The sequence below is a fragment of the Rissa tridactyla genome, chromosome 1 (genome assembly GCF_028500815.1).
Source record: "Rissa tridactyla isolate bRisTri1 chromosome 1, bRisTri1.patW.cur.20221130, whole genome shotgun sequence".
Lineage (NCBI taxonomy): Eukaryota > Metazoa > Chordata > Aves > Charadriiformes > Laridae > Rissa > Rissa tridactyla.
The window spans coordinates 132,923,612-132,951,437 of NC_071466.1; the positions used below are offsets into that span (position 1 = coordinate 132,923,612).

At 37.7% G+C, this 27,826-nt stretch overlaps 1 protein-coding gene across 1 annotated transcript in view; it reads right to left on the bottom strand.

The window, feature by feature from the left end:
• The window catches only part of KPNA1 (karyopherin subunit alpha 1), a 54,010-nt gene that overhangs the window by 20,407 nt on the left and 5,777 nt on the right, over positions 1–27,826 (bottom strand). The window contains exons 2-10 of the mRNA XM_054188700.1: positions 20,986–21,119; positions 18,559–18,666; positions 16,682–16,781; positions 16,015–16,109; positions 12,665–12,796; positions 4,468–4,556; positions 2,528–2,627; positions 1,816–1,979; positions 550–628 (exon numbers count right to left, since the gene is read on the bottom strand). Coding sequence (XP_054044675.1) covers positions 550–628; positions 1,816–1,979; positions 2,528–2,627; positions 4,468–4,556; positions 12,665–12,796; positions 16,015–16,109; positions 16,682–16,781; positions 18,559–18,666; positions 20,986–21,114 — 996 coding nt within the window. The 5' untranslated portion in view covers positions 21,115–21,119. The remainder of the gene's footprint in view (positions 1–549; positions 629–1,815; positions 1,980–2,527; positions 2,628–4,467; positions 4,557–12,664; positions 12,797–16,014; positions 16,110–16,681; positions 16,782–18,558; positions 18,667–20,985; positions 21,120–27,826) is intronic.

Below are 27,826 nucleotides of genomic sequence, written 5' to 3' on the forward strand. Positions count from 1 at the left end.
CTATTGCAAAACCTACCAAGAAGCAGGATGACCACTTAGTGCCTCTGACGCATAAGGTTTCCTGGCTCCCAGTTTAATTCCAATAAAGTGGTGAAAGTCACTGCCTCCTACCAATGCTTCTCCGAGCATGGGTCCTGACACAGTTACATACCATCCAAAATGTGACCAGACTCTCTTTTTCAGTATATTCACCATAGACTGTCAACAGCATCAAATGTGACAGGCCCTTTCAATGGCCCTACCATGACACATCATTCAGCATAAAATTCAGCCTAAGAGGCAGATTTGCTTTCAACAAACCAGAAAAGAAAAACTCAAAGGGTATTGCACAGCTATATACAAATCCCAGGCATAGCTACATAAGAATCACCAGCAGTTCCCGACTGAACAGAAAAACTATGAAAACCACCACATGTTTTGAGGCAACTAGTGTCATCAATCCTTCACTTTCCAACCTCAAAAGAAAAAAGGGAAGGTGTTTGTGAATATGTTACCACAACTAACAGAAAGATGAACTGCAGTACAACGTAAGAGAAAGTGAATCCATACCTGGGTCTGGATATCATCTCCTGTGACGATGTTCCCAACAGCTCGCAAGGCAGGAGATACAACTTTGTAATCGTTGTGCCTAAAATTACCAAGGAAAGATCTAAATGTTAACCACCCTGAAGCATCTCCATCTTTACATCCTCAAGGAAGGAATATCCATCAGCCATGGGAAAACTTCCCTGCTAAACCAGACTTAACTCTATCTGAATCAAAACACTCTTTGATTTTAAACTGATGGTAAATCTTTCTAGGGTTTCTAAATATTTAGGCCTTTAGATATCATTCAGCAGCATAAAAATAAAATATGAGATTAAAAGAATACAAGTACTTCAGAATATAGGCATCCTTGGGAGGGAAAAAGTAACCAGCTTTAGCTATGAAACACACTAAATGTAGCATGCACAAAGGCAGTGAATGAGACAGAACACTGATAGAAGCTGTGTGTTTAACTCAGCCATGTCTCCATACAGCTGTTTGATTATTTTCTGTCATCATATGCATCCCACCCTTATACTGCAGCCCCCCCATCATCATTGTTAAATCAGGACTGTAATAGAATAGAAACAGTGAAGTACGGAATTTTTTTCTCAATTGAAAACACTTAAGTAATACATTCTATTCATTAATCCAGCATCAGATTTGCTTTAATCTTAAAAGCCTTAGTAGTCTTTTTTTATTTACATCACTGAAAAACATTATTTCTTGTTCTTAGATAACTGAGTCTGAGTGTTCCATATCCTTCCCTTAGATCTGAAAAAATGGCTCTGAACGAAGCAAGCCTCCCTGACCCCAACTCCCACAGCTACACTTTACTGACCAAAGTGTGCATATGCACTTCTACAGTAAGGGTTTAGGAAATTACTTACATTTCAAGTCCCTGTTGCTGTCAATTCTACCAAGTTTTACTATTTCTTACACTTCTGCCCTTGATATCCCTTGGCAATTTATCTGGCTGGTAATTATAACATGGACCTCAATGGCACAGAGAAAATTTCAGTATATATTATCGATTTCGCAAAAATGCAGCTGTTAGGTGCAGGAAAAAAAAAATCTCTCAAGAGATAGCAAAAATAGTAAAGAAAAGTTCCATTGTTTCTGTTATACATGATAAATAGAGAAGGCTGAACACAGGTAAAATTAAAACTCAAAACTTGCTTTTTGGAAATTATTACATTTCAAGGCATAATTAATTAAACTTCCTATTGCTGCAACCTTGATTTTAGGTAAAAGAGCAGATAGCACATTTGCTCAGAACAAATTTCTTACATCAGCAATTCCACAAGTCTTCTGCAGACTCCTGCATCAATCACAGCCTGGATTTTATCATTGGGACCATCAGACAAATAGGACAAAGCCCAGCAGGCATCTGCTAATACATCTGTATCATTGACAAAGAGCAGCCAGGAAAGCACACTAAGACAAGGTGAAACCTGTAAGACATTAAGAAGAGATATATACATTGTGCAATTAAAAGGGCCAGAAGATCTATTTACATGTCAGTTCATTTTCCATTTGACATTACAGGACTAGACACTGGCATCTCCAGGTTCAATACTCAGAAAATTTCAGACCTAGGTAGCGCTTATGTGCAGGGCTGCAGCTACACAAGTACAGAGAAGCAAATCAGCAGAAAAGTACTACGAGAATTCTTCAGCTTCTACAGTACAATGTCTGGCAACTTAAACTCATACTCGTCCGCTAAGATGTGTCATACTTTGAACTACAGCAGCCACGATGTACAGAGTTTTATTCTGCTGTGGAATGGTCATCTCCAGTACAGGAACAGTAACAAAAAGTTAGGAAGCAACAATATTAAGAACAGTCATAATGAACGTCTATCCAAAGGACTAAATACATTCAAAAACTTAATCTATAAGAAGCCCATATGATTTCTGCTATTTATTTTAAGTTTCACCACCCTTATTGCTTATTTGGATACCATCACCTCACAACACATTTCCTTTCAAGTATCTCTTACCTTGGCGAAATCTGGAGGCGGATTTTTCCCTCTGCAGAGGTTGGATAGAGCCCATACAGCATTTCGGGTCATAGTGAGACGGTTCTGTTTTGAAAGCAATCTAAAACAAACCAATAAAAAAATCCAACCTTTGTTTTTTAAAAATCAAAGCCAGGCGACCGTGTAGGGTCAACTGCATGAATCATTAAAATATTAACTCAGGCCTATGTATTACCGTACAACAGGGCAAAATATGCTACTTTTTTTTTTTTCTATAAAAATACATCCTGAGGAAAATCGTGCTTCATGGCTGGATACTAACACAGATACTAGACACATGAATGCTAGTATCCTGACAAGAACAATAACCATTACACTGAGAGTATGTTAATTTAATTGCTTAGTTACTGATGTGGCAGATTAAGTCAAAAGCCACAGGAACTGCGACAAAACTACTCTAAGTAGAAGCATGTGCAGGTAGTTTTGGAGAGTACTCTCTTCACTGAACTGCGTTTTTATGTCAGTCTCAGACTATCAGCCCCACTTTTACACTTCTGTATGTTAACTACTGAAGGAGAACAAAACTTTCCTCAGAAAATGCGTATAGCCAGGTTTAGGGTTTCCCAAACATTCAAGACAGTCACGTATCTCACGGCAAGCACCATTTACAGACTTTCTGTGCACACTGACTCCAGTCCCGGCATACAAGAGCCTTGCCCACTGGGTTCTTGTTAGAACATGATTCTGCAGACCACCCCAAAGCAGTTTCTTCCCGCAGTTGTTAAGGGGTGGCATCCACACACCAGCTGCAGGGTTCAGCTTCTGCTCAGTAAGACACAGGAAGCCCAACGATGTGATGAACCGCAATACTGACAGCTTCATGAAATCTGCATACCAAAACTGCCCTCTCAGATTAGGACTATCACACAGACCAAAGCTGTGTCAGTCACTGGTACACCACGGGTCCCCTTATGCGAGATCAATCCTAGCACCGACAAAGACGTCTGTGCGTCTGTGGAGTCGGTTAAGTCAAACACAGTATGATGCCCCTAAACAAGGCATTTTCCTGACAGCGTAGAAATGACTAGCAATAGTTGCTCTTTGGCCTAAGAGGAATGCAGTAAGGCAAGACCTAGTTTTTCCGCAACTATAACAACTCGGTTTCCTTTTCTTGTAGCCATCCCACACTGTACCAATGTCTTTATGAAAGCACTGGAAAACTCCACTGCTGCAAACAGTTTGCAAAGGACAGAGACTGAGTAATCCTAGTTCGTTTCAGCAATAATTATGGTCCTTTAGCTGAGGACAATCAAGATAATTAGCGGACTAGAGAAATGGCACACAATGGTGGGGTTGTAGTCCTGGGTATGTTCAGCCTTAGAAAGAGACTGTGTAAGGGGAGAGCTAACTGTTGCCTACAAGTTTAGCAGGTGGATACAGAAAAGAGGAAGCCAGATCCTTCTCAAAGATGCATAAGTAACAGGACAAATGGCATCTGTCACAAGGTAGAATATAGAAAATTCTGATTAGGTATCAGAATATTGTTTTTCACCATGCCATGGTCAAATACTGCAACAGGTTGCCCCAGGTGGTTATGGAATCTACTTTCGATGTTCCAAATTTGACTGGTTAAGTAATTAAGCAATCTAATCTGATCTCACTTGCTATGAAGAGAGCTTTTGACTAGATGACCTCTAGAGGTGCCTTTCAACTCAAATTATTCTATGACTCTATAAGCCCAGATATCCACCCACTCTGCAGAATAAAATAGTTCCAGCTTAGCTGCTCCTAAACATGTTTTCATTTTAGCTCCATTACAAAATGTATTTCAGGAATCCCCATTAAAAAGTCTGATTAGTCCACAATTAAAAAATGGTTATTAATATTCAAGGCCAAAAACAAACTTCAGTCTTATCAGATACTCAAACAAAATTCTGGAAAACATATTAAAACAGACTTACTGCAATAAAGGGGGCAGGATATTACAGTCCAATACATAGTCTCTGCACATAGTGCTGTCTCCAGCTATGTTGCCAAGAGCCCATACTGCCTGCAATGAAAAACAGAATAGTAATTGCTTTCATTCTCATAATTCAACCATTTCAGTTTATGTATTAGAGTCGGATACTCTGTTCTCACTGTTAGATCCTGGACAATATACAAAAGGGGAATGCATTCTGGTTTGAGTACTACATACATACACACCCAAGCTCATTATATGATTCAGGAATATTTACACAGATCTAAAAGGAATACCAAACAGCCAACACGTATGTCTCCAAAGACTTTGCAGGCAGACATAACCTTGTCCTGTCCACAACAGAAGAAATGAGCTTATCTTCTCAGACTTAGTAACACACTAATTCTACACTCCTCCTGGTTCAGAGTTGGTTCAAGTCCAGATGGTCCATACCACAGATCAAGCAAGTGTATCTACACAAAAAAGTTTCTGTAGAACAGCCCATATTAGTATTTCCTAAGAAGTCATAAAAGCATGCGTTGTTTATGCAGTCACATTAAGAATGCTGACACCAAGATAGATGAAAATGAGACTCTAAATGCAAGATAAACCAATATTCATAATCAAAGAGTTCAGATGGGGATCAGCACATATTCTTTAAGAGAAAACTATATAGACAGAACCAGTATTGCATACTGGACATATGCATGACAAAATGCAAAGACACGTATTTTCTCCCTTGCACATCAGTATTACTGTAACCCTTAATTTTGAGAATAAAAGATCTAAAATATTAGAAGATAATTAAAGAAGCATGAAATTCATCTTCCATAATACGATGTGAATGAATGATTTGATTGGTTTTGACTTATATGTTTGGGTGAAGTGGTGTTTTTGATACTACTATCCACTAGTATGAGAGCTGTAACCGAAAAAAATTCAAAGTCAGTCTATACAAAGCCATTTTATGAATTCCATGTGATTTACAGACAATATTTTGTCACACAAAAAAACTGTATGCAACATTTGCTTTTAAGTTAGCAGAGGGCTAAATGTCACATCAAATAGATATATGTATCTGCCTACTTGGTAAGACCTATACAATGTCTACACAACACTGGAAATACTTCCAGTACTGCACATAGAGGACAAAAGCAATTCGATTTATCATGGACAGCAGCTAAATGTCCTCCCTAAATCTCTCCTCAGTTGAAGACTATGTATTTATTTGCAATAAAATGCATAACGGTGCATAACTATTTCTCCAACTGAAAACAGCTGTTTCCCACATAAAAAAACCCACATTTTTCTCTGTTCTCTACTTGAAATAAATTACTCCTCTAAAAAAGTTACAGAATAAGCCCTATTTGTTACCTAAAGGAAATTCTCAGATAATCTGAAATAAGGGTTTTTTTATTCATTATCAATAGGAAGTCAATTGATTTGTTACATTAGATTTCTACTTTGATTTTTTAAAAGGTGGCAAAAAAATGCTACTTTAGAAAATACCCTTTAAAAATCTCCTCCAAGCACTCTAGAGGGCCCAAAACTGCAGCAAATACCTGCAAAATGAATACAGTTAAAACCAGATAACAAAATATACATACAAAACATAGATACAGAGGTCAGCTTGCCAGACATGAAAGAAAAAGTCTCATCCTCTGTACCAATATTACAAACAATACCATAAATAGATCGATCAATAGATCAAAAGTCCCTAAACTACAAGTTGTTAAGAGACTGGGAAACTATTCTGGGGAAGGATTAGCTTGTTTTGTTCTGCTACTGTTTTCTGGGCTCCTGCTGTCTGCCATAGAGAGAGGGCCCAGACTATACTGATCTTTGCTGTGAAAGAGCACAGCAATTACTATTCTGTGGTGTCGCCCTTAAATTGATCTACATAAGAAAACTTAGTTTTCATTATCCATTCTTATTATTTTACAACTGTTGTGACAACAGTTTGCCTGAAATAAAAGTATAACCTTGGGTCTGGCAGCCTCACGGACTCAAGACAGAAAAGGTGGCTACTGGAGAGAACATATGACAACTCCCAATATAAATGACATTTTGCAGAACTGTAAGAAGCCATGCTCATTGCTCGCTACAATGCTTGTATTTCTGCAGCAATGAAAAGCACGAGGAAAGAATCAAAGATTTCATCCAGTTCTAAATAACCTGGTGGATCTTTTAAAAACATTTTGGGGGAAAACGTTATAATTTGTAATAATTTCCTTTTATTGAACACGTAGGTAACTTTGTATGAAGATACAGACTGCTTGCCTGGATACCCTTCCACATGTTAAAACACCCCTGGAAGCTGTGTTCCTCGTCTGTGGACTTTGTTTCTGCTATTATAGTAATATCTATTTTTAGGGTTGACAACAGTGATAATCACTTAATCCAGGAATCCATTCTGACCCTGAATGACAGACTGGCTTTGCAACAGCAAATCTCATATCAAAAAGTCTGACCAGAGAAGTCAAATAGCATCTCCACTGCTTTTCCACTGTTGACTTTTTACAGCAAGAAAAGCCTGGCTGAGTAGTCTGGTATCACAGGACCTGGTAAGCGAGGATATTGCAAGAAATCCTTATGATGCTAATGACTGCTAGTACACAAAATGCAGAGAAATTGAAATATCTTTGAAAAATATGCACAGTTTCACTCAATAAGGAAGATGTCTGTCCTTAAGGAATTATTTCAGCTCTTCAGATAAGCGAGGAACGTAAGACAAAGCTCATTTAAACTCTTCTTATCAGATACTGTTATAAATACAAAGCTTCATCATGGCTCCCACAGAAGACATGTGAACAATGACAACTGTCTTCAGAGCTTGTCTGAATAATGCACGATGGTTTCTATTGCTCCTTTTGTGCATACCTCAAGATGCAAATGGCTTGCTTGCCATAACATTTTGGCTTCGTTCTACACATCCCAAATATTTTTATCTTCTTTTCTGGATAGTTGCAGAGGTAAAAGGATATTTAATTACAGTCAATTTCACTTTATTAAGTAAAAAAAAAAATTACTTTAAAAAAAAAAAATCAATTTCAGTACTTTCCAATATCCACATCCAGACCTGAAGATGAAAAGACCCTCTAATTTAAGATTTGTTGTCTAACTTTTTAACCAACACCTTAGGGGTAGCAAAGTTGTGTGTAAACTGAAAATGCAAATGCTGACTTGTCAACTGAAAGTGTCTATTTTTATACACCTGTATAAATTTCTATTTATTGCTAATAGTGGAGCAGGGATTGTTGCAGGTCTCCAGTTTATTATACTCATTATTAAACTCCAGTGTTTTTTCCTGCCATGCTGAACGACTTCAGTAGTCAGTAACAATAAAGTGCAAGTTTTCTAAAGCGCTGCTGAGCCATACGGTGCCTTCTGTAAATAATCCATGTGCTTTCTGAGAACCCTCCACTCTCCCCTGGATTCTGAAGGTGCTCAGCCATTATTTCATTAGGCCTTTGGACACTTAAAGCAAGTGCTAAACCAACCACCAACAGTGCATAAAGTCTGTATCTCTTGGTACAGAAGAAATACTACGAAGTAAGAATCAACACTTTCTCTATTTTTGGCCGCAGACTTTGGAAGTGGATCTAATGCTGGGATAAAGACTGAAGATTAGCTTGCATACAAGTGTGATTGGATTAGTGGACACAAGGAAGGATACAAGAAGGGCAAATCCTTAGGAGATGACTTCTACTATGCCCCAACACAGAAAATACCTTTCTTTCAGTGTTGGGGTGACCATAGTTCCATTCTCACATCTCATCCACACAAACAAAGAAAGCAGCTCATACTCATGCCTCAACTGCTTCTCCTGATTTTGATTACTGTGACCTAATTAGCAGGACTGCTGATGTGAAAGCCAAGCAGAACTTGGACACCAGGCTCACAGGTCACCTCTGCCAAATAAATGATGGTTACCAAAAGGAATCGCAATACAACTAGAAATGGAAAAATACTGAGGGAAAAACACCTTGGTTGCTTTAGATGAAAACACATACATTCCCAAAGGAGAACAGGGCAGCTGGGGATGCTTCTGCCACCGGCTGTCCAGCAGAGCACAATGACATATATGTTACTGTGAGACGATCTCAGCTGTCTTGGGGAGTGTAATGCCTTGTGTGGTTTTTGAAGGAAATTCAACATTCATCAAGGAAACCCAAGTTGACATCTGAGTTTTAAATACCTCAGCAAGGGCATGCAAGACAGAACTGTGACTAGAACACTGCTGAAGCTACATCAACCTTAAGCATGTCTAAAGGGCTTTGATGAAGTCCTTCAATATAAATAATTTCAGGCCAGCATTTCTAAATTTCGATATGTCTTTTGGAAGAAAAAATTGCGATAAATATAAGACGACTATGACATATGCCACTGACTAAATATAAAAAACAGTACACCAAAACCAGAAACAAACAAAACAGATGTACCCAAACAGTTTTGCATAAATAATAGAGATGTAGCTTCTGTCATAAACCCAGTTTCTTTGGGGGGAAAATGGATGCCAAATGGTTTGGCCACTGATCACAGGGAGTATCGAGAGAATGAGAAAGACCGATACACAATGCAAATAATGAAAGAGAAGAGTTAAAGGATGGCAGGGCATTAAATATCAGCCTGCATAGCTTAATGGGAAACAGATCTTGTAAAAAGACACAAGATATAATTTCATTAAAATACATGTTGTTTAATAAACATAGTTATAAAGATTCTCTCACGCAGATTTCTATAAAACCATTGATTTAGAATCACGCTAGACTCAGAAACTGGCATATGCAAAAGAAACAGTGCAACACATTAGGTTAAAACTGTCTTATAAATATGAAGAATAACTGTTGGGAAAATTATGATCAGATAAAGTACACTGGTATCTGTTCCTGTGTCACTGCTAGGGAAGTTTGAAATAAATGACAAATTCAATAGTGTAATTCTGTAAGTCTTACTGTAAGACAAAACCAGTGGATAATGATTAGCCATTAAGTCAAATTAAAATATTATTATTATTTTTTAAGTTTATGCTATGATACATATTCAAAATTACATTGGCACTTACATTTCCTTCTACAGAATTACTATCTCACTTAGCACAAAGAATGGCTTACTAAACCCAGCCTTCAATATTTCTTTTTCTCTTCATCCTTTACTATATGGTTGTAGGGATAGCTTCTGGACCATCTGTCCTGAACATATAGTTCTATTTTCTGTATTTTCCTGCATTTTTGTAATTTGTTACAAATGTAGCAGGAGTTGCTTGCAAATAATAATCTTCATAGTACTGCTGTGAGTGAATATAAGAACCACCATTTTACAGAGCTGAAAATTAAGGCCAAGTATCTTCCAGTTTCAGAAATCCAGCCTGAGAAGCCCAGATCTGCTCAAAACACAGACCTAACTACAAAAGTTACTTGCAAAAGTGCCGAGTTGCCCCCAACTACAAAACAAAATGCAAATATTTTGCGTTGAGCACTCAAAACCCACAGAACTAGTATCTACTTACTGAAAACTGATACAAGCAAACTGTCCAGCATCAGACAGTAAGCAGTAGATACATTTATCTCTGAAACCTGCAATTGCCTTAATCGTAAGAATCTCTTCCCTTTTCTCTCCTTCATTCACTACAATGTGTTCACACTTCAACAACCAGGGCCACAGTGTGACAAATAATAGCCTCCTTTACTACCTGAGGATTTGTTACCAGGGCAACAATCGGGACATACACTAAATGAGACGAGAGTCATCTGGAAAATACTATGCAATTGTGTACTGCTATGCAGAAGTACAAGAGCTAATATTTAAGTGCTTAATGCTTTTAATTTTTGTTTTAGTAGATAGTATGGTGAAGTGTTTGGGTTTTTTCAAAGCTGTCAGAAAAAACAGGATTTCTTTCATGCTGGCCTGCATTAAACTCAACGTCAGCTGTGAGCAGGGCTGCAACCACCAGACCTGCAGCACAGAAACCCACCATGAAAAAGGTGCAGGTAACTCTTTGCAGTGGTATATTTTCCTTCTTTACTACAGAGCAATTTGTAACTGTTATTTAGAGATTTACTGGTAACAAAGGGATCATGGATTCAGCACCTCAATTGCTTAAAAAAAAAATATTTTCCAGTGATTATAACCCACTCTGCCTGCAATTTTAATTTTAACATGTCAGCAGTTTATTAGGAGGCAGAGGGGGAAGACGCCAAATAAACTACTTAACTGTGGCCCCTAAACTCTTCTGTTAATTCACACATCTTAAGGCTGAAGGCTGCACAACTCATTCTAAACAAGTTGCTCTTCTCACCTGCTCTCTGAACATCGGCAGGGATGATAACAGCCTAACAAAAAAAACAAGTTAGCTCTTGCACAGATGATCATCAAGAGCAAAATGAAAAAAAAAAACGAAGTAGCCCTTACCACACTCAATGCACCAATCATACTGCAGCAACAGCACTGTATAAGCGATGGCTGAATTTGGGAAGTAATGCCACCAGTCTCAATCCCCAAAAAACCCAAACTCTAAAAAGCATTATATAGCTAAGTCTGGATGGATCTTCACATGGGTAGAACATGGCATTTATCTGCCGATTTGGCAAGCTCCCTATCACATTTCTAGTTTCTACAATAACAAAGATTAATTTCCTCACAGAAAGCTACAAAAATGGACCAAAAAAAAAAACCCACCAAATAACCAAACCCAAACCTTATTTCCTCTAATACAATTTTCTCAAGCACCTGAATTAAATGTCTCTTTAAAAAACCACAAACTTTTCCAACTTTCCACACAATTCAGCCTGAGACAGGCCATTGAAAATGGGAGGCTGCAGAGTGGAAGAACTAGAAAACTATAAGCAACTGAAAAAAAAATATCTGTTTGTCTTGTGGAAAATGTTAGGCAACCTTAAGTATAGGTGGTACATTCTGGGCCAGCTATAAGAGAGAAAGGCAAGTTACACAAAGCAATCCAATGCTTATGCGTCGGGACTCCTCCAATCATGCATCTCAATACAGCCAAATGCAAGGTCAGACATCTAGGAACAGAGAATAGAGGTCACACTTACAGGATGGAGAACTGAACCCTGGAAGTCAGTGACTCTGAAAAGAACAATGGATCATATTGGATAATCAGCTTAACCTGAGCTTGGAGCCAGCTTCTGTGGCAAAGAGTCCACAAAGACATCTTGGATATCTACACACCAAAGTATCAAGTAGAAATGAAAATGAGGTGCTGCCTCTGCAAAAAGGATTGCTGGAACAGCGCTACTGGAATATCCAGTGCTTGTAATTTCAGCGCCACAAAAAGATATTAAAACAAAGAAACGTTCAGAGAATGGTCACCAAAAAACAAACCAACCACCACAGAAATACCCTCGTAATGAGAATTCAGAGTTTAATTTCATTTGCTCAAGAAAAGCTTAAGCTATGGTCTGTAAGTAGCTACAGGAAAAAACAGAGCGCTTACTAATTGAGTAGACAATGAAACCAAATCAAATACCAGGAGGCAAAGCTAGTCAAATCTGTACAGTAAACATACACACTTTCAAGTTAGGATTAAGATTAACTGAAAAATCTATTAGTTAACATAATTAATATTTCATCATCCTAAATCTTCAAAGCAAGATTATATATCTGAAATACATCCTTGTTCAAATACAAGTTACAGAACTCATGCAGAAATCACTCAAATGTTTGCTTTACACTGATCCCTTTGGGCCTTAAAGAATATTCATCTACTCTGTAAGGAAAGCAGAGAACAAACTATCATTTCCACTCATGCTTTACCTGCAGGAGAAACAAGCATGAACCTTCCGTCTCTAAAGCAATTTTTTAAACAAGGCTTCTTGAATTCCTCAATACACAGAAAAAAATATTAACCCATTAGAGAGCAAAATGCATTACCCCATTGGCTGTGGTCAAAGACATCATTTCCAGAAAAAAAAAAAATACAATACTTGCTTAGACATCTTAACACATACTAGGTAGAAACGGACTGTTGTGCAAAACTGCCAAACACTACATTTCCTCTAAAGGCTTTCTTACAAGATAGCCTTGTTCCTCTCTGGGAAAAGAAAAAAAAAACCAAAGCCAAAAAACAACCCCAAACCAAAACAACCAAAGCAAATAAAAAAACCAAAAACCTCAACGACACAAACCACCACACATTCACACAAAACCAAAACCCCAGCACTGTTCTTAATCTTTACCTGTTCCTGTACATCTTCAAACTCTGAACTAAGCAGCTCTATGAAGATGGGGACGGCTCCTGCTTGGATCACTATTCGAGTCTGAAGGGAATTTCCCGAGGCAATATTTGTCAGCACCCACGCAGCTTCAAACTGGAAAACCAAATACAAAAGAAAGTTTACTAGGAGCCTTCTGTGCCACAACAAAAATGAAGACTAAGTGTCTTTTAAAGACAGATAAAGTTTGCATAGGGAAAGCATGAGATATTACTAATTAACATAGACAATTTGCAAAGTAAGAATCAGAATGATACTGTTAAGAGTTATCAATATCACTCAAAATCAAAATTTACAGAAGTTCCTTATGAGAACAAGATCAGGTTTGCTGTGGCTTTTCCAGTATTATTTTTTCCTATGCAATTATATTACCTTTGGTCTGTTCTACTGCCTTTCCTTACTGGCTGAGAACCTATACAGAAACAATGAATCTTCCCACAAGACATCTAATACCTGCATTCACCAAATCAGCAATGATATTCCTGAAGACACATGAAGAAACATTCTTTGACAAAACTTGATGGATATAAAGCAAATAAAAGCCATGAAAAAAAAAAAAAACAAACCCCACAATTCACTCCAAAATAAAATAAAAAAAAAGGAAAGGAGATTAAAAACAAAACAAAACACCTTCGTGATCACAATCTGGTAGAATTCTGCAACTACAGCAAAGTATGTCTCTCCAACTCTGGTGATCAGTATTGCTGCCAAGAATTATTAGCGTATGATGTTTTTATTCAAGCCTTGAAACAAAACTGAGCTCCTGAATCAACACTTCACATCTTTTGAGTTAACTGCTTTTGTTATTTATTTTCTTTTAATCTCAATGTGCGAAAGCATTAACTTTCTAAGCTGAAATGCAAATTTTAACACTTAACATTTAACCTCAGAAAATACAGAATCTAGAAATCTAGACTTTGGTACATTTCTGAATGCTTTTCAGTCCAAAAATTATTACACTATATTAGCAAATTTAAATCCTATGAAGTAAATCCAGAATCTAGAGAACGAAGAGTGCTAGAAGTTGAATGAAAAGGCAAAAATCAACGAGCAATAAAAATGGAAAGTTGTATGCTCTAAATGACCAATTTTGACATTACTAATGAACTGTATTACACTGATGCTGATCCAGCAGTATTCCAGTGAAAATCGCGGTATACTTTCCAAGTACATCTATCTCTGACGAGCAGCACGGAATTATATTTAGGATTTTATCATAAAAGCAACTTCTGCTAAGCAGGCGCACAGAATCCTGAAACAAGAACTCAACAATTAAGCCTAGATTTGTAAGGCTTTTAATTTTTAAGTGCTAATAATTATTAAGACATCAGTTCTAAAAATACAATTAATCCTGCCTCCTGACTAAAGGAGAAATTATTTTCTGGTAAATTGTGATCAGAATAAATGATTCCAAAATACATTGTACATAAAAAGTATGGACAGCAAGAAAGCATGAACACACAATGTCAAAACTGCAAGACACATCATTAATGAACTAGAAAAAAAATGTTCAGGCCAGAGCTTAATCATAAGATTATAAGACCTCCCCATTTTTTGCGGAACAAAGTACTGTTAAACAGAGGTCTTCCCAACATCTAACTAGAATCAAGGACAAATTAGATGATGGCCTTGTGTGAGCAGCCCTTAACATTTCAGATGGTATAAGTTACAGAAAGGTTAGCTGAGTGGCAGTTTCTCTCCTCCCTCTCCACCTTGGACATCTGATGCTCCAGGATGTGTAAACTAAGGAACAGTCACATGCAAATGGCAAAGGACAGAAAAGCAAAATACTTAAATGATACTTAATTAACAGGAAGAAAACCTCATCCAAAGATGGTGTCTGTTGGTATTGTTCTATTTTAAGATTTCTCTCTCCATCACAGATTTTGCACGTCAGACAAATTTACTTGTCCACGTATGATTTAAGTGATCATGGAGAAGAGGGGAGGTTTTTTTTTTTTTTTAAGTCTTGAAATCACTTGAGGAAAAAACAGACAGAGGAATTCCAGACAAATTACGCCTTCCTAACACTGATACAAGGAGTCCAGTTTTTACTGGATATTCCATTGACAACACAGAAGAACACAGAGCATACACACTCTTTAGGACAAGCTTGGAAGTTTCAACTGTTTTTTGCTCTTTTCATGTAAAAATCAATACATGTACGTTATACCAGTAAGGCCGTGGGAACTTGACTCAGTCTATAATAGCTTTTGAAGTATTTTAAACTAGAGATGTATCTGCATTTGATGAAGTATCTTATACCCTTATTTTCCCTTCCTGTTCAAATATGTACTTGAAATATTAGGAGCTTGTTTCCCTTTATCTGCCTGTCTTAGGCTTCCATGCTAGAGGCCCTACAAGTAATAAAAGGTGTTCTTTTTTTTTTTTTATATCGGATTCCTTACAAACTTTCCACTGGAGTTGCAAACCAATAAACTGGCTTAAATGTGATACATACTCTTAGTTACTGTCCACAGATTCCTCAAAAGTAGCTAACAGACCTTTGGAATTCTGCAGATATCAATTTGAACACTAATTCCTATAAATGATACCTTTTCCCTAATATGTAAGAAAGACTCAATTTTTTGCATACCTCCACTCACCAACATCTGGATTTCACATGGCATTAACAAACTTGTTGCTTTATGTATTTGGAAAGAACATTGATTCTAACCTATATATTGTATTTAATGGTTCCTTGTTAGCAATTTTTTTTCTTTTACTAGACAATTAATTTCCTTTCATTTTCTACTAGCCCAGAAGAAAGAACTCTGACCAGAAAAAAGGACAGCTGGAAACAAGACAAAGCTCCAACAAGGAAATTCAAGACAAATGAACCCACATTGTAGCAGACAATTTAGTTTTTCAAACCAAAGCATCTAAGTTCCAAGGTTTCTATCTTTATCACTGTGAACTATAATTCTAAACTTTTTTTTTTAATTTAACAAAAAATCTAAGTCATAATTCTAAAGACTTAAAACTGTCTCCAATTAGTACAAAAACCCCTAAAGTTTAGTTGAATAGCTTTTCATCTGTCAAGGTCCACATTTCAAACTCCGTTTTTGTTACATGAGAAAGTCAGTGTAAAGACCCCATTCTAGCTGTCACACAGTACAACTCAGAGGTCTCCCTCTCCTGTCTCCATCAGAGGTCTTGCTACAAACCCTGAAGGTAAAATAGCTTTTTTATCCTAGCAAAGGAAAAGAGAGGAGTACAACTAATGAAGCAAGCCACTGATTTTTTTTCTACCTAATTTGCATCACCAAATGCCTTCATAATATAGGAAGATAAATATATTTATATTTGTATACCTGTAATGTACAGTTTTCTTTTCGTTTGAGGAACTCCACAAACCTGGCCACCACTCCTGGTGTGCTTATGACTTCATCTATTGGGGGATTTGGTTCTATTTAAAATAAAAAGCAAAGTTAGATACATTAATTTCTTTGTAGGGAAATTCTCAAATTACTGCACCAAAATAATATCCAATGACATACCAACTCCTCTTTCCTGAGAGTGTGTTCTTTTTCTACAACACTGATTTACCTTTACTAAAGGCAATGGATTCATATCTGTCACCATAAAACGACTCCCGCTTGAATTTTGAGGTAACACGATTCAAAACACAAATGCACCCAGTAATTTAGACAGAACAATTTCACAGCAGCAGTCCTGTGAAGTCACTCCGGCGTACGCACATGCAGAGCTCAACTTCTGTAAATCAGCATACTTGAGCCATAGAGACACTGCCTACAATATTTAAACTTACATTACAGAACAGACATTGCAGCTGTATCACTTAGTAGTTCTACGGATTTCAAGAATGGAAGTGACTATTACATACAGCTAGCTGACGTTTTGCAAAACAGAGCTTCATTCAGAAATTTCTGTATGAAACTCAATCTTTATTGCTGTCAAAGAAAAAACATATGCCAGGGACACTTCTACATTTTTCTCCAAGTAATTTCAGCTCCTTACCTTTAGAAAGAAGCTTTCGGAATTTCTGGGTGGCTGAAAGCTGCTGTTCTGGACTATTGGAGAAAATCATCTCAATCATATCGGAGGTGATGACTGCACTCTAGGATTCAAGTGGAGGAGACAGAATGAGAGTAACAGAAAGCAAGAGGAAAAAGAAAGTCTGGGATTAGTGGCAAAAAGGATACATTTGCTGAACTGTTATTAAATTTATCTCTTATTGACTAAACACGTGGATAAGACCAGTATGGACAACAAATGAGTCATCATACATGTACATCTACCTAAGCACCATCGTTCTTCTCTGGAAGCCAAAAATCAAATTTTGCTTAAACTATGTCAAGAAAATTACTCTTCAGAACTTCTCAGTGGTATTTTCTCCCCTTTTTTCCCCCCCCCTCTTCTTTCCTTTAAAATAAATGTAAAATTGTCAGCTTCAACAAAAGGTAGTTTAAATTGGAATACCAATTACTGTTATGCAAGAACACCACTTTGATTATGCTATTGTTTAGATTTCTACAACGTGTACATTTTGAGCCATTCTCTTACACCAAAACGTACAGGACCTGACATTTTCAGAAGAGTTGACAAACCTAATGCTTGTCATCATAATCAAATAGAGTACTAAATTTCCATAAGACTGACGGTTTCCACTAATACACCTAAATTAAATCAGCGACTTTTCTTATGCCAGGCAAAATCTGACATTCTGTTCATCACACATGTAAATTCATGTAAAGATGCATAAGAAAAGTCAAATTTTCTTCCTTCTACTTCTGCTCTAAATCATTAGATAGATCTGATCCAAACCCTTAGATAGATAGGGAGACGGATGACAGTGCTGAAAGTACTTAAGCTTTGTCTGTAACAGCTGTCTAACAGCTCCAACTTTTAAGACCCTGAAATTAATGGTATCTAAAATAGTACACTGTATAATGGTAGTACCTATCTAAATTAGATAGGCTCCTTGCCTTACTTTTTAACCATCTATTCATTTCATATAAGCTTTCACACAAAAGACTAAATGGGATTTAGGACTTGTCTGATGTTAAAAAACTATCTTAAAGAGTAAAACAATATATTCTATTATTGATCTACCACACTGTTTATAGGCATTTCTCAGTTATTTCAAGGAAGGTACAACCACCAACAGAGACCAAACCCAGCCTGATTTCTATGAGAACATCATTTGTGTACTTTGAAATATAGGCACAAGTGTGAAGATCAGTGGTCAGACTTTAAATGAGGACTGCGTTTTCTTTCCAGGGAGAGAACTGTGGTAAAGAAACAGGGAGAAAAATGGAAAAACCTAATTTCCACTAAAAAGTTTTTCTGTAGGATGAAATTCCAGCTTGGAATGGAGTTCAAGGACACGTGCAGTTAGATTAGCTAGATCTAGCTGTGTTTCCAACACCCTGGCTAAAAATTGTATCACTTGGAAGTCTGCTAACAGAGATTTCCACCCAGTCCCTTTTTTACTTTGTAAATTGCAATAGCACGTTGCCTGGTTTGTATTTTCATGTTTCAAGCATTATGAATTTCAGATTAAAAAAAGCCCAACAACTTTGAGCAACAGTTGATAAAAATCACCCGTTATGGTGAACATCAAAACCAGGAAGTAATCAGCCTGCCTGGAAGAATAATATTTTATTTAATTTTCTTGAAAGCATATCCATCGAGCAACCACTCACTCAATCCATAACATTTCTCTCTCAAGTACTCTGTTTCAGGGCAGCTCACTGAGACAGGTATTTAAGAGCTGTCCATAAGTTCTTCGAATGCCTTTTTTCACATTTTTCTGGAATTCCACTCTCCTCAAGTCACTGCGTGACAGGCCTGCTCAGTTTCAACAAACACTGTATTCCTTTCTCATCACTTACAGAAGTCATCTCCATGTTGTTCATCTGAGCCTCATGGAAGCCACCATCTGACATCACTTCCTCCTCCGCTTCTTCCTCAGCCGTTGCAACATTTCGGCGTTTAAACAACTAAAGAAAGAAAGTATTTAATATATGTTATGTAGCCAATATATACACAGCACGTCATGTTAGGCTGCAATAAAAATGGCATATGCTATCACCTGCAAGAAGCTAGTATACTGGCTACAAAACTCCTCCTGAAAGCACACGGAGGAAGTTTAGTCATGGAGTAAATGAAAACAGCAACAAGCCAGAATACTGGTCCCCAACATTTCTGGAAAATCCGCACTGATATTCTCTTCTCTTCTTCACCGTCCCCCTCCATCTAGAACTACCTCTAGTTTTCAGTCAGTTGCTTTCTTACAACTGAGCAGCAGAGGATGCTGGGGCTCAAAGATCTGAAAAATTGCTGTATATAACAGACCTTTGTAGAAACCTGCAGAGACTAGGATAATTGAGTTACTATGGCAAAGAGAGGACTTTGGAGGATGATCAGATGGGATTGGTCTAATGAAATTATACTGAGATGAACAGAATTTGGTTGCTACCACTTAGAGAAGGTACCCAGTTTCAGATGTCATGAGGAGAGCTGGAGAGGCTGCAGCTTCTCCCCTTAATCCAGTTGTCTCATTGGAAGAAACATGAGCAATAATCAGATAGGTTTGGTGGTGCTGCCTGGCCTGCTGAGTTCTCTAAACAAGACTCCAGCACTGAGCTGTGTCAGATTTGCACTACTGCAGACAGGCAAGATCCATCCAGAGAAGACGGGGAGGAAACAGTATGCAAAACCGCTAAGTCTATACCAATCAGTGATAGGCATCCTTGCGGAATGCTATTCCTTCTAACCTAATGTATGATGTGCCCACTCAAGCTCAACAGACATGTGCTCAAATACAATCTTAAACCAAAATTTATACATTGGCAAGTTATGTGAATTCCGAGGCTTGAGGTTGTTTTTATGGGGTTTTTCAGCTTTGTTTTTTTTTTTTAAAAAAACCCACCAACTAAAAATCCCCAGAAATTTAAACAAACTTCCATGACCTATGTCATAATATGCCAAATACATAAAAGAGAAGAACCTGCAAAAGGTCTGAAATTGCAGAGCTACAGACTGTCTTGCAGTTCCACTTTTATTTCACTGTTAGTCCAGTTCAGACTAACAATTTTCGTTAACAGAAGGAAATACGGCCACTCACTTTATTTAGCCAACCTGTAGTAATCAGATCCAAGGGAGGACAGATGCACATATAAGACAGAAAATGACTCAGCATTTTCCTAATTTAGTAACAGCTTTACAAATAAGACCAACAACATTCTGTGCTGCCAGTAGTCTGGAAATGCTACCCATAGGTACTGAGCAAAATCAACAAGAAGTATTGCAATTCCCTCTCAGAACTCTCCCCTGACTTTCCTTGAAAGCATCTGGTACTGATGCTGTGAATAAAAATATTAAACAGAACAGATTACAGACTTCCAAAAACAAGCACATTACTATCTGCATTCTAACTCCAGAAACCTCAACATGGATGAAAAAGGCTTCGTTATAACTTTCTTTGAAATTGAACCAATCCCTTAAAGCTTCCAATGAACACAAGAACAAAAGGAAGAACTGCTCAGTGCTACCTGGTTTTATCTGAAGATGTTTTTTATCATGTCCTATCACTGCTGCTGTTTCCTGATTAACCTTGCAGAGCACCTGTCACTTTGCAATGTGAATGAAGTAGTAAAAGTAGGGAGACATGAGCAGGTAGAGAAGCTACATTTCCAAGCATTTTTCTCAATCTTTTGCTTACAACATATACTAAATCCACTCCTCAAGGTACCACCCTTATGGGCATAAACATAGCATGAACTTTTGCAAATTCATAAATGAATTGAAGCTTAAAGACAGAAAACTGAGAATAATCAAGTCAACAAATTATTTCTTCCTTCAAGAAAATCATTACTTCAACTTACAAGGACTTGGTCAGACTTTCTTTTCCCCCTACTCTAGGTGCAATGTTTCCTTCCATTTCACCCAAGCTTGCCACTCTTTGAACAGAAATTAGCGCCACCACAACTCAGGTAGCAGGAAAAAAAAAAAAACACAACAAAAAAAACCCCAAACATCAATCACCTTCAGTGCAAAGTCAGACAGCTTTGTTCAAATCATCTTTAAGCTGCTCTGGCCAATCTTGCACTTAAGTGAATGAGGAGCACTCAGTCTAAGTTTTGTACTGCTTGCAGAAGAGGCAGTAACGTCTGCAAGTGACTCTGATTTCAGACTACGTATGAATCTGGCAGTGCAGGAACAGCTAAGAAGCGGCTTGGGAGAAGCAAAGAGGTAGAGATACTGCAAGACAAGACTGTTTCAGGACTGAACACAGCTATCGCAAATGTATACAGTACCTGTTCCTCTCTCTTTTGCTTCCGTAGCTGAAGACCCTCTTCCTCCCGCCTGCGACGCATCTCATCAGGGTTTAGAGATTTGTTCTTGTAGCTCTTCAGTCGGAAATTCTCTTTTCCTGAGGTCGTCATGATTCCTTTACAATGCAATTAAAAAGAGAAGTCAGAAAACAGCTATTCTTCAACAACACATCATTTTATATTCTGTCTCCACCTCTTAATCTCTGTAGCCATGCACTTACAGCCACTGTCCCCCTATATCCCATCACCTAACTTCCAATAATTTGGAAAGTGTAAAGCAAAATTTCACAGAATTGTCACTTCAATATGACAGTTGTTCGCATCAGATTAACAAACATTTATTTTACTCTCTGAAACTGCAAGGCATGAATAAGTTAAATATTTTATTAAAAAAGAATTGAGATCTGTAAGGCAGAGGACACAGGGTGGGCTAAAAAAGAAAGCTGCACTAATAAATCTTCACATTTCTCCACACAGGGAATTATCAAAACTAATTATATTTCCCTGTCTTCACTTTCGAGTGAATGGGTCTCAGGCTGCTTTTTAGCTTAATTCACTTTGCAAGTCAATACAGGGACTTTTTTGCACTCCAAATCCACATTTTAAGTTAATTCAACACAACCCTGTGTTCCTTCTATCCAGACAAGACCTACAAGAAAAATGAAAGGGACCGAGAAATTTTAGGTGAGGATGGTTTAACCACCAAAAATGCTCACTCCTGCAAAGAAAGCAGTGCTACTCTTCCCCTCCTCCCCACCCCCAGCCTCTAATCCTGCCACTGTTTATACAGAGGGCCTTTTTTTCAGTCTATGATTTCCCAGTACTGTCTTACGTAACTCAGTTGATGAGCATTTTTATCTACCCATGATGATTTTCACATGTACAATGCTGCACTTTGAAGTTACTTCGAATAAACCAATAGCTACAAAACTGTATGGAAAGACACACACTGCCCCGTAAATCAGTGGACTATGGACCACGTCTCTACTCTTAGTGCTCCATTCTGCTGCTACTTCTTCCCTTGCATCCCCCCTTTAAATCCGAAAAAGGTTGAGAACCAAATTCTAAACATCTCAGTATTTCCATGCATCTTCACACAGATGCAGAATGTCCAATATGTTGCAAATATCTGCGACTCTGTAATACAAAATTTAGGAAACTACGGTATACAAAAAGTTACTCTACAGGACTTTTAAACATTTCTTTCAAATGTCCTAATGTCTTGTATGAAATATGCTACCTACCTCAAATTCCATAAGCTCAGAATCACCAGGCGATAAATGATCTCCTGTGCACTTTTTACTTTAAAATGGAGCAACACAAGTGTATACAGAGTCTCCACAGCTTAGGTTTCCTATTTAAAACACATCAAATGTATAATCGAGTCTACTATAACCTCCTCTTCTTTCAGTTAGCACGAAGAGTTTTAAGAGATTAAAAAAAAAAAGAGGATACCCAAATGTGCTTCTTATTAGAGCCTCTTTTTAAGTTGCCGCCAATTCTGATAATCAGAACTGACTTTCACAGAAGACATTTCGCGCATCACTTCAAGCGTTACTGTATTCTGCCAACTCAGATTTAAAAAGCTGTTAAGGGACATAAAACTACTGTATTCAAGATCAGTCACAGATTGCACTGAATGCAACAGAAAAACCTGAGCATACAGTAATTCAGCCTCTTAATTCTGCTCTAAAGGCTCTTCCTAAAATGGCTTTTTTAAAAATAAAGGTCCTACAAAAAGATAAACCTCAGAATGCCAGAAGTTCCCTGTATCATTCTTAACAGCTTAGAGACTCTTTTCCTACTGTGTTTAAGTGTCTCAGCTTAAAGTGTTCACGTTTCTTGCAATATGCTTGGCAATAACATTTTCTTCCCGCTTTCAGTTTAAGTGACTGCTAACCTGTAGCAGCGATAGGATGAGGGGCAATGGCTTTAAACTAGAGCAGGGTAGGTTAAGATTAGACATTAGGAAGAAGTTCTTTACAATGAGGGTGGTGAGACACTGGAACAGGTTTCCCAGAGAGGTGGTGGAGGCCCCATCCCTGGAGACATTCAAGGCCAGGCTTGATGAGGCTCTGAGCAACCTGATCTAGTTGAAGATGTCCCTGCTTACTGCAGGGGGGTTGGACTAGATGACCTTTAAAGGTCCCTTCTAACCCCACACATTCTATGGTTCTATGATTCTACCTGTATATTAAACATACAAAATATTTGGGGAAGCCCTGGATTTTAACTGTAAAAAGAAGATCGGGCTAACAAATACTCAGAGTACTTTTTTTGTTGTTGTTTCTAAAACATTTTGAAAAAATATTTTATATACTTTAGAATTAAGAAAATTAACTCAAACACCAGATGGACAACCACAAACTAAAAGGACACACATAATGGGAAAAGAGCTTTGCAGCCACTCTAATCAATCTGCCCTTGAACATGAATAAACACAGGCATACACAACAGCTCAGATAAGATCTTAGGCCATCCATGACTTATTAATAAATTCTCCATTTTTATCTGGAACATATCTTCTCTAACTTATCAAAATTATATTTTGCTTTTATTTGGGATTGCAGGACTTCAGTAGCTCCTGTGATCATTTCACACCTCCACTTTCAATCCCTGCAAGTTCTTAAAGAAATCCTTGACAGTGAGCATCTTTATTTCTTATTACACAATTTCACCTCATTTCTACTATGTAGACCCCTCCATATGATGATGTTCCAATGTTTCTAAACATCAATGACACCATCCAACTTCATCATCAGCAAGTTTCCTTAGCGCATTCTTCCTTATTGTACTTACTTACCTAGGTTCCCCTCATCTCCTAATGTGCATATGAATTTGTTTCCTTAAAGTCAAAAGCAAAATTGAAAGGATTTTCAATTCCCTCTCAGAGCTCTATTTGCCCTCTCCCATTATGAAAATACAGGCAAAACATTTACCAGTTTTTTATTTGAATTAACTGACTGCCTCAACCCTTCCCATTTTTCTCATTCTCTTTATTTTTATAACTTAAGAACTATCTTCTACTTATGACACCCTTTACAAGCTTTAGCTGTAACCTTTGGCTATGCTCATTTCTGACTTTCAAGACAGCTCACTTCGGTGACAAACCCTCCTCTTCTATTTTCTGAGTATCAGTACACTTAAGATCTTTTCAAAATAGTGTATTGTGTACCCAGGGAGTAAAGCCTTCCTACAAATTCCTATTAACAAATAAATGGCTAGGAAGACAAAGTTTCTTCTATAAAATGTAGAAAAAAAAAACTAAGCTCCCTTCACTTTTGAGTAGTTACCAAATTCAACTAGTAACGAGTTCAATAATTTATTTCATAGCAGTCCCTCACTGGTAGTAAATAAACAAAATCCCAACACATAGGCAGGTATATAAAGTGGACATGTGGCTATCTAACCTGCATAACTATTAAATCCAAAGTTATTTTCTAAAAGCAACTTTTGTAATATCCTCAACATCTCCTAAAATAAATTCTTACTTCATCATTCTTGTAGTGGTTCCCCAACTACTAGCGAAAAATTCAATGACCACATGAAGGATTTCATCTAGCCCACATCCACTGCTAGCGTCTTTAGACCTACTCAGTGTGAGCACACAAGTAATTTTAAGACTGAAAATAAAATAATCCTGCGTTAGTTATTACAGTCATCCAAGGACCATTTTCTATAAATCTTCTTTTCCATTTTTCAGGATGTTAGCCTTTCCCCCAGACTAAACAACAGAGGCAAAACAACTTCAAATTGCCTCTCACTTGTCTTCAGCAGCTTTGTTGTGGCTTAACTGAAAATCTTTCAATGGTCCCTTTAAATTCACCCATGGTAATTTCGTCACAGCAAATAGTAAACCCTGAACCTTCTCTGCGCTATCAAAATTAATGCTACTTCTGGTAAAAATCTGTGGTGGTTGTCATGGAAATGTTCTACTCATCTTTTCTTTCCTAAAGATAGCACAGTATTTTCAACATTTTTTGATGCTTCTGTCCATAGATAAAAACCTCTGGCGACCCGGTAAGGAGTGTTCATGGTGTATTCTTTGGGGTTTTGTGCAGCATTATTCAAAACTCATATGACACTTTCTCCTCCTCAACTGGGCTGCCATGAAAAAACAAATTTTAGTGAAATTAAAAACATCATTTATTCCTGAATGTCTGCATTTCACTAAGGAAATGATGATCCCCTAATTTTTTGCTGATCAAGACAGGTACCCTATCAAACGTGGATGCGTTCTAAGCAGACAATTTTAAGAGACAGGAAAAGTACTGCATTTCTCCTTGCTCTTCAAGTCAAAGAAATTCAGAGGCTCTGGGAAACGCAGTCACTTACTGTGATGACCTACCTTGTCCCAAGCAATCATCAAGATAAGAACAAAAATGAACTCCCTGCCTTCTTAAATCAGATATCACTGTCACTAGCCTTCAGGGCTTTGCTAGAAGGAATGCCACATGACAAAGCCTCTTGGATATTCCACGTGGCAGAGGTATACAGATGTAAAAATAAAGGCCTTACAAATCAAGACGTGCATAATGGTATATATGACCAAGATGACTGAGACGAAGATTACCATATACACAGATGATACTAAAGACTGTTAGAAACAAAGTTTCCTTCTTTGGAATGGGTGGGAAGAGGAAGAAAAAAAAATGGTCTTTCAGAAGCATAGACCTGTACAAGAAATTCTACCTTCCAATGGAAATATATCAGAAGAGGAAGACTTGAAAAATGAAGGCGGACAAAGAGTTTGAAGAGAAATGGTGTAAGGGATAAAGTTAGCTTGAAGATCCATGATCTGACGTACTACCAGTCAACATCTCCTAACTGAGGCAGTTGTCAGAAGGAAAAGGACTCACTGGAGGAATACTTGTGAGCTCTACTGTACTGTCAAACTGCCATGTCTCCTTTAGATTGCTACCAGAGAGACAGTGAAAAGACAACAGAGGCACTTTCAGCCCTGAAAGGACAGCTTGTGTCGGAAACAGCACTGTCAAGACAGAATTCCTAGCAGGGAGAGAAGCTGGAATTATTCAAGGTAAGAAATGGTTCAGCTGCACTACAAAGCCTTTACTTACAAGGAGATTTTTGTTTGTTTGTTGGCTCTGTCATAGAACTACAGACCTCCTCTTAAAGTCTCCTCACAATCATGGTTCTTGACATCATGCCAAATATGTACAGCACAGCCTGGGCAGATGTTTGAGCAACCCATTTACCTCTGATTACAACATACATCATCTTCTGACACTCAGTGAGAGACCAGAAAACCCATAGGATTTAAAAACTACCCTGAAAGCAGCACTTGGTCATTCATTTCTCTCATAAACACCCTCCCTACAAATCCAGCATTTTGACCACAAATGCGTTTGGTTCTTTCCCCATGAAGTATAGATTTTGGAAAGTCCTAAATTGCTTTTTGACATTTTTAAGGCAACAGGTTCAGGATGCTAACAGAGTTATTTAAATCCTGTGCAAAGAAACAAACCGTCAGCTTTCTCAGAGGTGACAGACCATGAAAGGTCCTCATAATAAAACCATGAATAATATATGATGTAGAATGATAAAAATATCACCTGGGATTAACATTATTTCCCTGGAAAAAACTTCTAGAGCAACATCTGCCATCATCCTAGAGAGATGAAAACACATCCACTGAATCTCTACACTGTTGACAGGGTTATCCGAGGAAAAAAGAAAATACAGAAAATCAGCAGACTGACTTCACTGCCACCTCCTGTTGTTTGAAAAACTGGATCAATCAGATTTGCAAAATTATCTGACAAAGCATACTGGATTATAGGGGTCTATGGGAATGTCCATCAGTAGAAACATGCATATCACCTGAGGGACAAGGGTGTTAACTTCCTGATTTCCAATGTCTTCAGACTCTTGTAAAGCTCAGGACATCTAGAGGAAAGGACATTTAACCATCTCAACTACAAAATGTTCAAGCACAACACAGCCAATTTCTAAAACCTTTGCTTAGTTTTCTCTACCAGTAAAATGAGATTGGGAAACATGCCTCATTAGCACTACAAAATTAACAGTTACAGTATTTGTAAAGACCTGAAAAGTAAGTTTTGCTGATGATATATCAAAACTTAGCACTAACAAGGAAACAAAACAATCGTGTGAATTTAATTTTCTATGGCTGGTCAAAGCTGCAGTAGCAGGCACCAGTGCTATTCACTAGCAGGAATGAGAGACTTCGATTTATGCAGAAGAGCAGGGACCCACGCTCCTAGGGCAACCATCACACAAGAATGACAGAGAAGAAACAGAACCACCACCTTCTGCCATCCAAAAGGCCGGCAAATTAGAGGAGCTTCAAACGGAATATATCATTCGTAGCTGAAACAGAGAGCACATACAGTCTTGAAGCAGGGTTCAGACTTATAGGAACCTTCTGTCAAAAACTGGAAGTAGCAAGGGAACTTCTTCACGGAATTGCTGCCCAGCTCTGTATCTTTCAAATCCGCTTTCTTATGCGGGCTTCCTAGTCTCAGGTTTTTTTCCATGCCCATTAGTAAGCCTTAGTTGACAATTGTTTCTGTTCTAGCACCTTTATAAATATGTGAAATAGCAAAGCAAGTATTAATACACTTAATCTATGGCAAATTCAGTATGTTCTAGTTCTTTAGCCATTTGGCAAGCTGGACTTCTACTTGCCCAAAACGAAGCCAATCTTAAAACTTACGACAATTAATACAAGGCCCGAAAAGATATAAAATTTTACACAATACGGAACATGAAAATATAGACTAATTAAAAAGTTCAATATTGACTGTTTTTTCTAATATAAAAGACCTGCTTAAAAGCAAAC